The sequence below is a fragment of the Polistes canadensis genome, unplaced genomic scaffold, assembly GCF_001313835.1.
Source record: "Polistes canadensis isolate GaletaPanama2010 unplaced genomic scaffold, ASM131383v1 scaffold_374, whole genome shotgun sequence".
Taxonomy (NCBI): domain Eukaryota; kingdom Metazoa; phylum Arthropoda; class Insecta; order Hymenoptera; family Vespidae; genus Polistes; species Polistes canadensis.
In genome coordinates, this window is record NW_014569921.1 from 45,498 (window position 1) to 63,980 (window position 18,483).

The 18,483-nt window shown below is 34.9% G+C and overlaps 1 protein-coding gene across 1 annotated transcript; it reads left to right on the forward strand.

Moving 5' to 3' along the window:
- The first annotated feature begins 13,970 nt into the window (after window positions 1–13,970).
- On the forward strand, window positions 13,971–18,325 carry LOC106792072. The gene is made up of 7 exons (XM_014758193.1): window positions 13,971–14,006; window positions 16,768–16,814; window positions 16,899–16,972; window positions 17,187–17,366; window positions 17,467–17,726; window positions 17,841–17,971; window positions 18,038–18,325. The coding sequence occupies exons 1-6, from the start codon at window positions 13,971–13,973 to the stop codon at window positions 17,934–17,936; spliced, it is 693 nt and encodes a 230-aa protein (XP_014613679.1). The 3' UTR covers window positions 17,937–17,971; window positions 18,038–18,325.
- The last annotated feature ends 158 nt before the right edge of the window (window positions 18,326–18,483 follow it).

The following is an 18,483-nucleotide window of genomic DNA, read 5'->3' on the forward strand; positions in this document are numbered from 1 at the left end:
TTTGGATTTTTTTGACTTTTTAATTTTTTTTTGTATTCTTCTAATGTTAATAAATAATGTATAAAAAAATGGATAGTAAAAATGTTGATTGCTTTTTTTTTACAGCACTCCAAAAATGACCTAAAATTTATGTCTCTAGACCAGAATACCCCCTTAAAGTATTGTATCGGCTGTACAACACTTGCAGTAATTTGTGGTCCAATGACCTTTGGCGATACATTAAAATGTATTCTATCCGAAATACCTAATTCTTCCGTAACATCGCGCCATTCAACTAATTCTTTCTGCGATTCTTCGCTTTCACTTTCAATAACTACCATTCGTCGTCTCTTTGGTAGTATAATTTCGGAATCACTACTTGAAGTGTCAGAATTATAATCAATATTGTCTTCCACAATATCTTCTAACATTGGAAAATCCAACACATCTTCAGTATCACTCAAATCTATATTCTCATCACAATAATTATTTTTCTCCATACTGCTAACAGCAAAATGGGTAAAAAAATTATTCAATCGTAACAGTAAAGAGACTGAGCACGTTTTAACAACAGATAACAATTGCCATCGCCAACTCGTCTCGATCCGTCCGTGGTGAGAGAAGTATCGTGTGTGCAGACTTCGTATCTGTCCATCTAAAAACCTAAGCTGATTTATAATTATCTTAATAAATTATTTAACGAGCATACTCGTGATAGTGTTAATTATTATAAATCTGTAGTGTCTGACCCCGGTGTTTACTTATTTGTAATAAAAGTGGGTGTCTGAGGCAGGGAGCATGGCTAACCTCGAAGAGGGGCCTCCTGCTCAGACCGATCAACGGGCAGTCTCTACAGAAGCAAGTATATCTTCAAAAATCTCATTTTCCAAAAAATTATGGGAAAATAAAATGTTCAACAAGAACCTCGACGCTGGTATGATTGCTCGAAGTATTTTAATGAACAATAAGCTGCAGCCAACGACAAGGCCTAACCTTAAACACCCACGAAGCCGATCATCATCAATAGAGTCCGTTAGCAGATATTGAGATGACGCCACTATTAAAAGCGGCGATGTTTTTGAAAAACCGCGTAAATACGCTAAAGCCCGTAAGACAGAAAGCAACAACCACGCCACTACCAGTAATCAATTCTCCCCACTAATAGATGGCGGACTGAGGGACCCAACGGAGATAAATTCAAACTCCCGTAAAAAGCATTTGTACCCCCACCCGTCAGATATGTTAAATAATTCTAATAACAAGCAAACTCAAAAACCTGTGCAGAAAGCTCGCCCCCCACCAATTTACGCGCAACTCTCAAATATAAAGGATACAATAGCATTCCTTACAACCAATAATATCAACTCAAATGGATTCACGGTAAGAGAATTTGATAATGCTTTTATCAAAATATTCTCAGCCACTTTAGAATTATACGATGCAATCATCGAGGTACTAAAAATGAAAACAGTGCAATTTTTTACATACATCCCGAGACATTTAAAAATTAAAACGGTAGTTCTTAAAGGTATCCACGGGGGTTACGATGAAACAGAAGTTGCTAACGCATTAAACTCGCTAAGTCTCCCTGAGGTTAAAATCATGAAGGTCAGTAAGTTAGTATTCAACAAAGCTACTCCAAACAAATATCACTTCCTAGTTTCAGTATCGCACAATAGCAAAACCGCACAACTCACGCGTCAGAGAAATCTACTCTCACAACTAATAAAGTGGGAAAGACTAAGAAGACCCACTATCTTCATGTGCAGTCGATGTCAACAGACTGGGCACTCCAGCTCCAACTGCCAGCTGACACCCGTCTGTGTCAAGTGCGCTGGTAATCATTTTTCAAGAGAATGCGCTTTCAAAACAGCAATCAGCTCAAACCAGCTCAAATGCATCAACTGTGGGGAAACAGGTCATCCCGCTAACTATAAGGGATGTCCAGCACTTAAATTACTAGCCAAGAAAAGGACTTTCGATAAAAAAATCAATATGGATAGAAAAAAAGCCACTCTCCAAGCCATCAATAAATTCACAACTCCAGATATCTCTTTTGCAAAAGTGACGAGAGACCCAGGTTCAATACAATTTCCACCGCTCCCTAGCAAACGAACTAACAATTTTGGTAGTCACTACGTTAATAATCCAGCTCAGGAATCATCTCCAGATGCTCGTGCTCCAATTCACCAAACCAATAACGAAGGTCTAACCTCAAATCTTGAAAAATTATTCAATTCGTTCAGAAACGAAATTATCACAGAAATCAAGCAACTTAGCTCCAGAATTGAACTTAACTCAGCCAGAATTGAATCAATCATGGCTGACTTATATATGGCCGAATAATGGACCCAAACGCTACGACTTTAATCAAATTAGCAGCTATTAACGCCAATTCAATTGGCTCAGTGAAAAGAAGACACGATTTACACACATTCATTGACAATTATGCAATAGATATCTGTCTAATATCAGAAACAAAACTGAATGCCAAGCATAAATTCTTTCTACCCAACCATCAACTGGTAAGAACGTATCGCCCAAACTCCACCAAAGGAGGGGGCACTGCTATTGCCATCCACAGCAGATTCAAATTCACCACAATACACTATCCAAACTCACATAGGAATAAAGCAATAGAGTATACTGCGATAAAAATACGTACAGACCAAAAAAACTGCCTTTTTATTATCAGTATCTATGCGACTCAATGCATTGGAAATGCTTTCATAAGTGAGCTACATGACCTCATGACCAACCTTAATCTAGACAATTGTGCCAACTACTACATAATCGCTGGTGACTTAAACGTCAAAAGCTCTACCTGGGGTGACAAAAAGTCTAATGAACGGGGTGACCAACTTCTTGAGTGGTTGGAAGATAATTATCTACAATTCAAAACCGCGCTTCTATCACCGGTCAAACCTACCTACACCCGGCCTAACTACGAGTCCTTTCTTGATCATTGTCTTATTGACCTCAGAATAAAAGCCTACAATCTAAGTAATGGAAAACTGAACACTTTACCGTACGATAGTGACCATGATGCCATCACGCTAACATTCTCTGTAGACAACATGGCACCTGACCTCATGCTCAACGCGGTCAACAACAACGCCGTCAATTTCAAAAGAGCTAATTGGCGAAAATTCAATAAGCATATTCTTAAAATCTATCATGAAGAGTTCAACATCCCAAGTGACAAGAATCTCACGATTGATGAAATTGACTACTCTATAATACAGCTCGAAGAAATAATTAACAACTCAATTGAAGCTACAATTCCGAAAATCAAAAGACAAGACGACTATTTCCTGAAATACAAAAACAGCAATATAAAAAAGTTACACGCAATGAAATCATATCTTATCAAACGACAGTTTGATAATATAGCCATCAGTCTCCAAGAAAAACGCAGAATCAAAATCAGCATTAAACATATCAACAAACTACTCCAAAAAGAATTTCAAAAAACTGTCACAAAATACTGGGAAGCACAAATTAAAAGTATTGATCACAAGAACTCAAAAGAATTCTTCCCAAAAATTAACAGATTGCTAAGACCACGCAAAGAGATTAGCATCAACACACTGAAAATTCCGGTCGATAACAGCGAATTCAGCAATCATCTTAGTGAAAAATTTCCTGATCTCATATCAAATAATTTTCTCACAGCATCTGACCCCGACACYAAATTATACATTATCGGAAAGTACCTAGAATCCATCAATGCCCCCAGATACTCTAACTGGGGTACCACCACCAAAGACCTAGTTGATGATACGGCGAACATAATCAAGGCTAACAAAGATAAAATGAGGAATAAAAATCAAACTTTTGTCACTTTCTCAAAGGAGAATYCATCGTATTGGCCAGATTGGCAAAAAGACGGCGCTGAATTCTTATTTAACTACACTGAAGTCCAGCTAATTCTTAAAAAACTCAAGAATAAAACTTCTTCTGGACTCGCGACAACATTCCCACGGTAGTACTCAAGAACCTTCCAGCCGTAGTCATCCGTGACTACACAATATTATTCAACAACGCAATCAACAACGCTTACTACCCCAAGAGATGGAAAGCGGCAAAAGTACTACCTATCCCGAAAAAAGGGAAAAATCCAGAAACGCCTTAAAGTTACCGTCCCATCAGCTTAACAATGAGCATTAGTAAAATTTTCGAAAGATTGATTAAAAAACAACTGGATAAGATCATCAGCGATAAGAAAATCTTYCCAAATAACCAATTCGGATTTAGGAGCAAACACGCTACCACTYACGCTCTCAATAAATTCATTTCGGACATTACAAACATTCTCCATGACAATTTGATTATCGGCGCTGCTCTCCTAGACCTTGAAAAAGCCTTCGATTCGGTGTGGATCAATGGTCTAGTTTTTGTTATGAACAAATGTAAATTCCCAATAGGACTAATATTTCTGCTAATTGACATGATCAGCGGAAACTTCTTCCAGACCTGGGATGGAATTTCACTATCATCAACGTGTTTTCTAATCGAAGAAGGATTACAACAGGGTCGAGTACTATCACCCATATTATTTAATATCTTTGACATGAACACGAACGAAGCTGCGGATCTGGAGACTGGTGGTGTAAGTTCCAACTCATATGCGGACGACAGAGTTATTTATGTGGCKGATTATAAAGTCGATAATATCACCACCAAGCTTCAGGACAGAATCAACAAAATTAACGATCACTACTTGGACTGGAACCTTAAAATCAACCCACTCAAGAGCGAAATCATCTTTTTTAGACGTTCATGCAATAAGGTCAAAAGATCTCAATTTAATAAAACAAAGACAGCAAGAATTACCATCACTGACCGAAGTGGCAAAACTACTGAGATCCCAATCAAAAAAGAAGTCAAATACCTAGGGGTTGTCATAGACTATCTATTACATATGACGAATCATCATAAAGCTCAACTTGTGAAATCAAGAAATGCCATTAAAAGCAACGCGAGAATTTTTTACAATAAAAACTTATCCACCAAAGCGAAACTAATTTGTTATCAACTCTTGATCAGACCATTGATTACATACGCTGCTCCAATGCTATGGAATATGGGCCCATGGGTAATGGAGAAATACCGTAGACTGGAAAGATCTGCTCTCAGATCCTGCATCGGGTCACACAGAAAAGCTGAAACTGGTTACCGAGAGAGAATCAGCAATGCCACAGTCTATAACAAAGCAAATATCACGAGAATAGACTGTTTCTACCTGAAACTCTGCCGTAATTACTACGCTAGTTACAATAATATCGAGAATCCAATCATGGATTTACTGACGTGTCCAGATGATGCCACCTGTGAAAGCCACTGCAGATCCGGTTTCGTGACCCCGGAAATGTTTATTTACTGCGATCGACAAGGTCTACTCCAAAATGAACTAAACGTGCCAATTATCTATCATGAAAATCGGCACTGTTTCATGAAACAAATAAAGCTAAGCCATCTGGACTTTGATCGACCGATCCACTCGACGGCGCTCCCGAGAATTGACAGAAGTGATAAACATCGTTTATCTAAAAACTACTGGTGGTTGCAGAACAATGCAATGCATATAGACGAAATAAGACGGCGCACAGTCTGGAAACTGTAATAACTGCAGAAGATCAATTACCATCCAAACTTCCATAGATAGGATTGAGAGCATATATAAGTACCGATACATAGTATAAGTCTTGTAAATAGTGTACATATTTATAGTTAGTTATTTATTTTTGTCCTATCTCCTTCCTCTCCCCAATCCCGGTATTCCTTTCCCTCACCCACACCCCTCGAATTATCGATGTATTTTTAATCACTTTACTTTTTTACATCTACTAACTTACTCCTAATGACCAACACCTTATGTTATCTGATTTAAAGCTAACTATATGTAACACATTAAAACCAAGCTCCCGTCGAGTTACAAGACCTACCTTATGTAGCAAGTAACTAGAATTAACTAGGTTATAACCATTATAAAGTTTTTTTGTTGTGATTTTCATACTTTGTCATAAACGTTGTAATTAAAAGCTGAATAAAAATCTACTTTTCAAACAAAAAAAAAGCCATCGCCAACAATTGCGTAACATCTTAAGTGTATTTATTATAAAAACATTGGGCTCCGCAGCGGAGCCTGCTGAGTTACGGAACAAATGACCGACGGCTYCGTAGCGGAGCCAACGGAGCGCCAAGGGTTAAGTATTCACTAAAAGACCCTATTTTTTCAACAGAAAAACCCCCACCGTTTATAAGTTCTGCTGTCAACGCGAAAACACTTTTTTTCGGTGGGGTCACCGGAAATGACGTCGCAATGGCTGAGTTTAAAATATTTTTCAACCAAAAATTCAGAAAATGTTCTTTAAAAATGTATCTTAAATACTATAAAAAGTTTGAATAAGAATTCCATTTTTTATATAGAAAAAAAAATTGTTGAAAATATGCTATTTTTTCCCGGTGTAAACCCATGTAACCCCTTAAATAGCTAAAACTTGTAGTGGATGTGGTTTCTCATTTCCGTCCGAACAGTTTCCCCCACCCGGTTTGAGACTCAAGGTCTTTAGGTACCGTAGGTGGGGACTCGAACAGATAGTGGTGGGGGTGCAGGATAGTAGGAACGTTCAGATGACGTCACACCGCCGGGTTCCCTTGGTTACGCTCAAAACCTAGTTGTCTTTATTGCACACGCGTTTTCTCTCTTTCTCTCTCTCTCTCTCTCGTTCAATAAAAGGCAATTAATAACAGTTAAGCTTAGGCATGGAAAGTATGTCAATGAGCCCCAACGGGAATAACGCAGGATAGTCAAACAATAATAGATTTGGTGTTCGCAAATACTAAAGTAAATTAGAAACTGGAATATATGCCAAAAATTACAGACCATGCGTGGGTTAAGGTGGAATTAGGAACGAGCAATATAGAGAATAAACATCGAGAATTTAAGAGCAGGAACTGCAGTAATATCGTTATGAAAGACCTTACAGCTTTTTTAAAAATTCTGTGCGAAATTGAACAGTTGTAGATTTTAATCGAAAGGCAAAGATGCTTGTCGATAGCATAGTAAATACCTTGGACATAGTAGCGCCAAAAAAAGTAGTGATGGTACCAGGTGTATGCAAGGGGAAAAAATGGTACTCAGAGAAGATAAGAAAAGCGACGAGTAAAAGGGATAATGCTTACAGAGAAGCAATGCAAGTAGATGGGGTTGATGCATGGGAACAGTACAAAAGGGAAGAAATGCCGTAGTTAAATTAATAAGGAAAAAGAAAAAAGAATATTATGAGAATATGATAGATTGTAACAAGAATAAGCCTAAGGAAATGTGGAAAACGTTGAAAGAATTCATTAGAGGAGAACCAATAGAAACAAGAGAATTTGGAAATATAAAGTTTGAATTATTGAATGAAATGACGACCGAAAAAATGGCTGATAAATTTAATGTATTTTATGTTGAAAGTATTGATAGTATAATAAGTTCTATTGAGAATGATATACCCGGTAGTCTATGTAGAGGAAGAATCATGGTGGGTGGAGGAATAGTAAACGTAAAATGTATAGATAATTTTGAAAATATCGGAATTGCGGAGCTCGGGAATATTGTTAATAAAGTCCCAAAGAGAAAAGGTACCGAAGAAGGAATGACAAGTGATATATTGAAAATGGCATTCAGTGCAATTAAAGAGGAGTTTGTTGATATAATCAATGAATCCCTAAGAGAGGGATGTTGCCCGGATAGCTGGAAAATGTCCTTGATTATACCAATCCTAAAGATAGAGAAGGCAAAAAATGCGAAAGATTTTCGACCTATAAATATGTTACCTTTATACGAGAAGGTTCTAGAACTGGTAGTAAAGAAAGCAAGTTGAAAAATTTTTGGAAACAAACATGATCATTACAGAGCATTTTTAGAAAGCAATTCTCGTGTGAAACGGCTATTCAAATGATGATAGACGAATGGAAACTAAGCATCACTAAAAGAAAAATAATTGGTGTTGTCTTTATGGATTTAAAACACACATTCGAGACAGTGGATAGAGAACTATTAATAGAAAAAATGTGGCAATATGCAATCAGAGGGAAAGTATCGGAATGGTTTAGTTCGTACTGAAATAATAGAACGCAACAAGTTCGGTTCAATGAAAAGTATTCGGAAATTATTTAACAAAATATGGAGTACCACAAGGATCTGCATTGGGGCCTTTGTTGTTGGTCAACTAAAAATTTATTAGTCGTGAGATGGCTGGATAAAACAGAAGTATATTTGCTATCCACTATGCATACTTCAGAGTTTGCAACGGTTGTTAGACATGGAGGAAAGAAAATTACTCAAAAACCCCTATGCGTCATAGACTATAATAATTGTATGGGTTCTGTCGACAAAGTAAACATGGTGATAAGCACAATAAATTCGACACTGAAATCTCTAAAATGGTACCGTAAATATTTTTTTCATTTGCTGGGCATATGCGTGTGGAATGCATATTGTCTTTATAAGTATAATACACGAAAACCGATATCTATGGACAAATTTCACTTGAATTTAATCCGAGAAATACTGCAAAAATATCATACGAATATTTCTTATCATCATCAAAGAGGCAACAACAATCCATTACGGCTAATAGAACGAAAATTTCCTTCATTGTATAAACCACCAAGAAAAAACCGAAATAGAAGGTGCGTCGTCTGCATGGCAAACGACAAAAGACGCTAGTCTCGATATGAGTGTAAAGATTGTAATATTAGTTTCTGCATGGAACCTTACATTAAAATTTACCATACTGAGTTACATTACTAAGAATTATTGTATAATTTAATATCTAACTACGTTAACTGTATTTTTATCTATAATAATACTAAAATTTTTTAATATGTAAATTTCTGAATACTCAAAATATACTCATTTTTATGTTGTTTATATAATATGACGAAAGAGTTGTTACATAACTCTTAAAAAATTATACACACAAGAGAATTTCAAAATGCCATTGAAAGACGTAAGTGAGAACATCGAAGCCTACAGACACGCAATATGCACACTGCACGACGCGGTGCCCTGTTCAGTGGCGCTACTCCCGCGGAACGGACTCCCGTAGCGAAAGGAAAAGTTGTTTCGGTCGGCATCAGGCGAACTCCTGTCCTTCTAAGGGTCGCTGTTCCAGCAGCATGAATGAAGTCGACAAAATTCTCATCCGGTGTATAAATTCTTCCTTACCGACATAATATTTTAAATACGAGGGGAGTAGAAGAAGGTAATACGTTAGTCAGTAAAACAGTGTCACGTGTGGTGCTACGCACTGGAGGAAAGATGGAAGACGGACAGAGGCTATTGAGGGAGCCAGTCGCAACCTATCAGTCGCGAATTCGCGCTTAACGTGATAACAGTTAGAGAGACTGTCTTCTTGCGCGAGATTCTTACAATTTTTCACTGATTTTTAATTCTATAAACACACACATGTAAGAAGGAACAATTTAATCGTTTTTACTTTACACGGGAAAAATAAAACCGAAAGAAATAGTAAGAAAAAAAGAAAAAGTAGTAACAGAATAAGAATAAGAATCTAAAAGAAGTTAAAAAAGAGTGAATGGAAAATTGTGTGCTACCAAGTCTCAAGTCGACGGAAGCGATTTATTCTCTCGCCGACGACACGGAAACACGTTTCCTTTAAAAAAATTCGTTCGCTAATTCAACGTTAACACGAAAAATTTATATCTATCGTTTGGAATACAAGAATACACAAAGTAGCAGTGTATCTAGATAAGAGGGAAAGAGAGAAAGAAAGAAAGATAGAAAGAAAGATAAAAAAAAAGATAGAATCGTCGAAACTCTTTGATTTTCGGAATAGAGTTCTGATTGACGATAGATCGATTTAATGGTGATGATAAAAAGACGATAAGTGAGGGAGAAGACAGAGAATCCTTCGACGATTTTAAATAGCGTTCGATAAGTCAACCACGAAGATCACTTTTTCTCTCTCTCGCTCTTTCGCTCTCTTTCTCTCTGTCTCTCTCTTGAGCCTCTTCCCTCCCCATCTCGCTGTCTCAACCCCCCTTTCTTGGCACTACGAGAGTGGTGTACTCGTGGGACTACGTTGAAAATCGCTCGGTGTCATTGATTGACAGAACCAGTTTTGTTCAGCTCGCAAATCTCGGCGTTTATACAAAGGTCGTGTGTGCTCACTCGTGAGAGAGCGGTAGGAGTGAAATTTATGAAAAACGAATTTACACGAGGTCACACCCACGGGAGCGGCTCTCTTTCGCTCGCTTTCTCTTCCTTCCTTCCTCCCTTTCTTACTCCCTCCCTCCTTATAGCTATTGACTATCTGCCATCAGAGACGGAGGTGTTTTTGCGCAGAAAATGGAGTTTTAACGCATTTAAACAAACAGGCGATAACGTTCGGAAATTCGAGACGAATTATTCCGGACAGAGGAACTGACTTCACGTTCACGGAATTTCAAAAGTATTGTGCGCATGAAAGAATCGAACATCCGCTTATCGTCACCAAAGTGCCGAGGGGAAACGGCCAAGTCGAACGAGTAAACAGAACGCTGATCCCGCTTTTGACAAAGATATCAGCACCGCAGCCGGGTGATTGGTATCGATACTTGGGATCCGCACAGAGGTACTTAAACGCAACTCCTCATCGTAGCATAAACACTACGCCTTTTCAACTGTTTTTCGGAACGCAAATGAAATCAAAGGATGATCCACAAATTCAAGAATTGCTCGAGCAAGAGTGGGCGACGATGTTTGAAGAGGAACGAAACGAAGCACGAATAAAAATAGACGTGTATCGTAAGTCAAAATAAATATCAGACAACCATTACAGAGTTAATTTCAAATTACAAACCAGAGAGAAAACGAAAGAAATCCCGGTTCAGATGTGGATCGTAGTTAAAGATACAGAGCCTGTTTATCAAAGAGCGAGGCGATTATCGCCATCAGAGAGAGATATTTTAAACAAACAAGTTCAGGAATGGATTGATGCTGGTATCGTTCGCCCATTCATATTTGAATATGCAAGTCCAGTTGTGTTGGTTAAAAAGAATCTGAGACACGTTGATGCGTTGAGCCGAAATCCGTTGGATACATGTATGATTGTTAATAGTGTGACGGAGGTCTGACTCATCGTTTCAGAAAAGCGCAGCAAGAGGACAATAACTAAAAGAGAATTATGAGTCTTGCAGAGGATAATAAGATGAAAAATTATGTGATTCGAGGAGGTCTGTTATTTAAAGATTGTGATGTTGATATAAAGTTAGTGGTACCGAAGTCAATGGCGCGGCAAGTGATTCGTAGTGCACATGAAAATGGACATTTTTCTACGGCTAAAACAGCGGCGATAATTAATAGAGATTATTGGATACCAGATGCGAGAGTGATCATAGAGAAGATAGTCAGAAATTGTATTACGTGTATTCTAGCGGAGAGGAAGTACGGAAGAGCTAAAGGTCATCTGCAACCATTAGATAAAGGCAAGGTGACACTCGACAGGTACCACATTGACCATTTAGGGCCCTTGTTTTCTATGAGGAAAAATTACTAACACATTTTAGTAGTTGTTGATGCATTTTTAAAGTTTGTCTAGTTGTATGCTGCATAAAATACTTGCACATCAGAAGTAATTTCAAGACTTCAAAAACAATCTGTCATATTTGGAAATTCTAGAAGTATTATAACGGACCGAGGGACAGCGTTTACGTCAATTGAATTCGAGAATTACTGCAAAGAAGAAAATATTCGTCATGTACTAATGATCACTGGAATACCACGTGCAAAAGGCCAAGTAGAGAGGGTGAATAGAACACTAATACCAATTTTAACGAAATTGTCTTCACCTAAGAAAGATGAGTGGTTTAAGCATCTGAAAAGAGTACAAAAATATATTAATAATATAACCCACCGGAGCGTTGGAACTTCTCCGTCACGATTACTATTCGGAGTCGATATTAGAAGCAAAGATCCGGAGATAATGAAATTGTTGGAGGAAGAGTGGACATCAGTGTTTCAAGAAAACTGAGATAAGCTAGAAACAGAAGCTGCAGAAGCCATTACCAGAGTGCAAGAAGAAAATCGTCGTAACTATAATAGAAAGAGAACTCATGCAACGAGCTATCAGGAGGGAGACTTAGTCGCGATTAAGCGTATACAACAAGCTCCAGGATTAAAATTCGCTAATAAGTATTTAGGACCGTATGTCGTAGTAAAAAATTTTCGTAATCAAAGATATATTGTTCAGAAGGCGGGAGAGGTGGAAGGTGGTCCAGCTCAGACCTCCACAGCGGCGGAATTTTAGAAACCGTGGTCAAGTGAAGAAGGGTCTTCTAGCGATAAAGAGTGTGACATTCGAGGACAAATAAAAAGCAGAATGAAAGAGTGTGGGAATATAAGAGTAAAAGTAAGAAACTAAGAAAGAACATGCTTGTAGCGTACGTGATCTTAAGCACGTTGATCATGAAATCCGTTGCTACCCGCGATGGTGCGAAGTGGGGATTTCAAACGAAAAGGTAGTTTAAGGTGAAATACGCCAGAAGGAAAAATCAACAAATAGATATTTCTAGAATATGACAAAGATTTTTTTTAAATCAACAGAGCTATTTCTAAAATAAGTAAAGATGTTTTTCTAATAGGTAAAGCTACAGGAAATGTTGTCCCCTGTTGTTATGGTATGAAGGAATATGTGTGCATGCGTGTGAGCGTGTTTAGCGTTGATGAAGAAATAAGTAATATAAGACAAAAGTGACTATATATATGGGAGAGAGTGTGTATGTGTGTGTATGCAATAAACAGCGAGATACAGAAAAGATTTTTGGTTAGTCAAGTAAGAAAAAAGAGTCGAGTAAGAAAAAGCATCAGAGTAAAGAGTAGAAAGAGAGTTTAAGTTAAGATCATATATGAATTAATAAAGTTTGATTTTTTTGATTAGGAAAATTACACACTTTTGGCACCAGGCCTTTATTTCCCCCACACTAGTATAAATTTTTTAAATATTTAAATCACATAGGTTTACAAATAAAATAATGTTAATTAAAAAAATCAAAGCAAGTGTTTTATTCCGCGTCAGAATCTATACTATTATAAATATATCTGACCGCGTATAAAAATATGACAAAATAGAGTGGCGTTACAAAAAGTGAGGCCAAAAATGACCTAAGGAATCGTAAGGATAAAAAAAATTAAGGAATAAGCAGGAAGCAGTGTTTCGTTTCTCCTATGAATGTATATATAGATATAAGAACAAAAGAGATTTAAAGACGTAGATAATCGCTATTGGAAGTGCGCATATAGATATTTTTAGAATAACTAAAGACGATTTTCTTGGAAGTAAAACTACAGGCAATGTTGTTCTTTCTTTTGACACGTTCGATAGTGTTAGTATGAGTGTATGGAAAAGTATGTGTGCGTACTTATGGCATACGTGACCGAAAACAGAGCGAACATTCACGATCGATTGTCACCTGCGATGAAGCGGAGTAGGGATTTAAAAAAAAGAGAAGGTTAAGGAGAAGAAAGACTCCAAAAAAAAATAGCAATAGACGATAAATGTAGACGATAAACGATAGAAGGATAAGAAGGTAGTTAAAGCAGGAAATTGGTTAGAAGTCTATCACAATGTTAATTGCGTACATTTTGTTTTCAGGTTTCTTCGACTTAATCGGTGATTTATGGAATTAAAAATAAATTTTCTTGTTACATTACCGAGGTAAGGAAGTCTCGTATGTTCTCCTTACAAATGGAAAACAATTAATGTCGCCATTCCGAGAGCGTATAGATCAGTTGGTTATTATAGCCATTACATCGGTAGCTCTGTATCGCGTACCTTATCAAGCTGTACAGCATTTTGTTATTTCAAAAATCGCGTTTCAATCTGTAAGGAAAAAAGTTTTTTAAAAATTAATTATATTTTCAGTATTTTTCATGATAATTTATAATAAGAATTATTAATATATTCATTGGGCCCTAATTCTAAAATAGTAGCAAAATGACGAGCATAGAATTAAAGAAAATGGAAGTCAAAGTAAATTGTTGATTGATAATTTATTGAATGCACTAAATTATACTATAGACGAAAACGAATTTAGTGAATATAGTGACATTTATTAAGTAACTGACGTTATTAACCATAAAATAGCACCCAAAAATAAGCGGGTCCAAAAAAACAGAGCGCCGTACGTAATGTGTTAAGAATTTAAGTAAGATTCTTACCATTTTCTGTAGTAGCTCGTAAAATTAGGCTCTCTGGCACACCTTCAATCAATAATAATAAAATTACACAAATCGTGAGAAAAAGAAATAATTTTACTAAAATATAATCTCTTAAATACGATTATCTTGAAATTCATTCTTTCACGTTAACGATCAATCATAATGCAAAATTCACTTATTTTATGAAAAGCAGATACATATTTATTAACGAAAAATAGAACTACCAGATGCAAAAGGACAAACGAAAGTGACTCGCTTTGTTTCGTGATCTTATTTGTAAACCTATTTATTCTGCCCCCACTTCTATAGCCAGTTATTTCTTTTCTACAACGAATCAGTTTTTAGGATAGACGAACTTCGTTCCTCATTGGATAGTCATATCGACGCCCACGAGGCTCATTGGCTTAGGAAATTAACACATCTTACGCAGGAAGCGACTAAAGTCGTTCTGCACATACCAGCTTTTGCGTTGTGTGGGGGCGGGGTGTATTTGATTTTGAATATAATTTTTTGATGAGACTCTAGGAAAACATGTTTGATTTGATTTATTTTAATTTAACTTAGAACGTTAAATTTGAAATGAGCCTTGCTAAGGTCTTCAATGTTTATAATTCGACAAGATTAATAAACAAGTTCAATAACAAGATCTTTGTTTCAATATTTTGAAAATATTATTTTCTCTAAATGTCAAGTCAGTTTTTCTGTTTCCTAATTTAGCTCAATCCAATTTAAACTATATTAATTCCTGCTATTCTAAATTTCTTCTAACAAAATATACATAGATGATTTCTTATCGTCAAAAGACTTTAATCAATAACGGTCTATTAAAAATATTGTAAATACTTTTTAAAATGCTAATTTAATTACCCTAAAAGTTTTTAAAAGACCAATTGCTGAAGCCAAAAAAGTATTTGGACAGATAATTTTTAAGCCTTTAATATTTAGTAGGACCACTTTCAGCACAAATAACATCTTGTAAGCGATTATGCATACTCTTTACAAAATTTTCCGTAATACTTGGTGATATGGAACTCCATACTTCGAGTATTTTGTCTTTTAAAATTGTTTTTGATGTTATATTAAATTTTTGTAATTCTTTTCCTATTATTGCCCACAGATGTTCAATCGGATTAATATCAGGGTGCTTTATCGTGGTGTTAATATTAAATGTAAATAGATCTACGATATACTACATTATTAAAGAATTGAATGCTGAAGGAATTATTAAAAAAATACCGTTCAAGTCGACCAAAGAAGTTAACTGAACGAGAAGAAAGAGTTTTGATCTGTGAAATAAAAAACTAGTGTGTAGACTTATGTACGCAAGTAAGAAGTAATACTTCTTTTGCGTCACAAAACATTTTTTTCGCAGCCTATAAGTATTAAAACATTCCGCGTTTGTTTGTAATGGATACTTTCTTTTAGATACATTTTTATAACGATAGTAATAGTTAACATTTTTATAACGATAGTAATACTTCTCTGTAATAGTTATAAAAATCTCGAAAAGTAAAACAAGAATTTAAATGTATACTGATATTGGTGAAAAAGCTGCAAGAGATTATAGTTTAATAAGAATTATTATAGAAAATAATTCATGAATAACTAGTATGCATTCATCTTTCAATTCTTTTGATAGAATATTAATGCGCATAGTTTCTTCTCAGAGTGAATAAAAAGAAGACGGTGTCTTCCAAAATCTTTCATGATTTCAGTGTCATCTGCTTCTTCTTATCATTGTTGAAAATAATGCGCTCTCTCTTCCAGTAAAATGATTGATCATGTATACTGAGAGAATAAGTTTTCAAATGTTTTGAATAAATATTTTTCAAGAGAAATATAATATTTGTTTCTTACAGAAGCACGATGATTATTTTCACCTTTCAACATATGCATGTCTTGCCTTTTCCTTGTAACTGTAGTTGAATTCTATTCGCATAATAATTCACATGAAATCTTTGCGGAGGGGACATTAGTAAAAAGAAATATTTATATCGTTAACTATTGGAAAATGAAATTTATATGCACAGATCCGATGTTGGAAAGGAGTCTTTTYCTTGGTTATGTATCTTAGTCTTTGATTCGAATAAAAAATATAAAGCCGCATACTTAGCTAAAAYTATTTATGAACGAAGTTTATGTATGAAATATAAAATTATAAGAAGAGAAGCAGAGCAGCATAAATTGAATTAAAAAATAATATAATGCATATATTTTACTCGGTAAAGTATTTTCACTGAACCGAATATTGCTATTCTACTTACTATTGTCTGTTATAATATCAGGAAAAAGAGAAGGATTCGTAATTACTCTACATTCTTAGATTGAAATCAAAAAATAATCATCGAATAGTCAAGGTATAAAAAAAAATCGCACAGCATGTTATCCAGTTTATTCATTTCTAACCTAAATTGATGATCACTATAAAGAAAAAATGAAACGGATTAAAACTAATAAATAATAATACATACCTCAGTTAACCTTAAAAAACTAATTAAAAAAAATACATACCTCAATTAACCTCAAAAAAGACTTTTATTACTAATTTTCTCAAATAATCAATGTTTTTGAAGATATTTTTGAAGATATTCAGTTTATCTAATATCAATCACAACCATATGTAATAATTATAATAAACYAGTGGAAGAATAGAACGAGTATCTTTGTTAATATTTATTTCGATATTCTCCATATTCTCGCAAAGATTATATAATGCGGAAAGAGATATTTTAGTAGATGTGAATGTTTCTGCAGCGGATGCTCAACGTGCCTCCACAGGTAAATATAATTATATGAAATAAGTTTAAAAAAATTAATTACAGCTTATAATCAWTACAAATATATGCATTTTTCCTTGAGTACCAACAACATAACCTATTGTTATGAATGAAAACTAAGTTAGCCGACATTTAGAAATTTTTGATTTTTTTTATTGAAAAAATTATGACAAGTATTCAAAATTTCTTTCATGAAAATTTTATTTTTATTATAGATACAGTATTTGCGAYGCAACTTTTGAACAAATGTTTAAATGAACAACTGCAAACATCAACGTCCGCTGATCTTGCTGATGACAACGTTCAATTAACTGATGAAAGCACTTTTATTRATGAAGAATTCCTCAGTACAGAGGATACTGCTTATTCCAACTCCGAAACTCAAGACAGTGAAGGTATTCATAAACAATTATCAGGCGTATAATTATCTTAATTATTATATATAGTATGTGACGGAGTTAATTAATTTTGTAATTGCATTTGTTCACATTTCAGCTTCTTTATACAGGTGGAGTACTCCTTGTGTGTTGTTATTATTAGAGTCCTATAGGTCAATGGAAAAAGACTTTAATAGCGGAAAAATATCTCAAAAGAAAATTTGGGAAAAAGTTGCCGAAGAGTTAAAGGTAAAAGGACATAATGTGACTGGACCACAATGTTCTTCTAAGCTACGAAGCTTAAAAAAGTCTTACAAATCTATCAAAGATCATAATAGTAAATCGGGAAATGACAGAAGGATTTGGCAATTTTTTGACGTTTGTATAAATTCTATATTATTTTTCTTAACTTCAACATTAAGCGAATTTTTTTATAATAATATAGACAATATTTTTCTAAAATAATCGTAATGTATCATAAATTTTTATCAGATAATGGAAGAAATTTTTTCGAAAAAAGCTTGGTGTGATCCAGTGGCCATTGCATCTTCTACAGGTCTATCAAAAAAAACAATTAGAAAGCAATGATAGTATGGGAGGATCTGATAGCGGATGTTCAATAAGTAAGTTAACTCCGTCTGAAAACTTTATTTCACTAAAGTATCGTAAAAAATGGAATTTAATTTCAGAATCAAAGAGAACACCAATTGCCACTTTACTAGGAAAGAGGCTCAAGCAAAAAGAAGAACATGAACTACAAAAAAGTAAAAGACATAAAGAGCGAATGGAGATGGATGAAAAACTCCTCAACGTTTTAGAAAAGTTAGCTAATAAATAGTGAAATATTTAAGTATTATTTAAAAATTAGTTTTGATAGTTTYAAATTTTATAAAAATGTTTTAAACTTTAAATAGTGAAATATTTAAATATTCTTTAAARATAAGTTTTAATAATTTTAAATTTTATAGAAAAAARTGTTTAACTATTAMATTSTACGTACAAATTAGCTTATAATCTTTTTATAATAGTWTAGTATTTTTTTTAATAAACCAACAAGTGCATTTCATGTTTTTATAATTAATAAAGTTTAATTTTTAGGAATTTTGATTTTGTACAATTCTTGTAGTATATTACA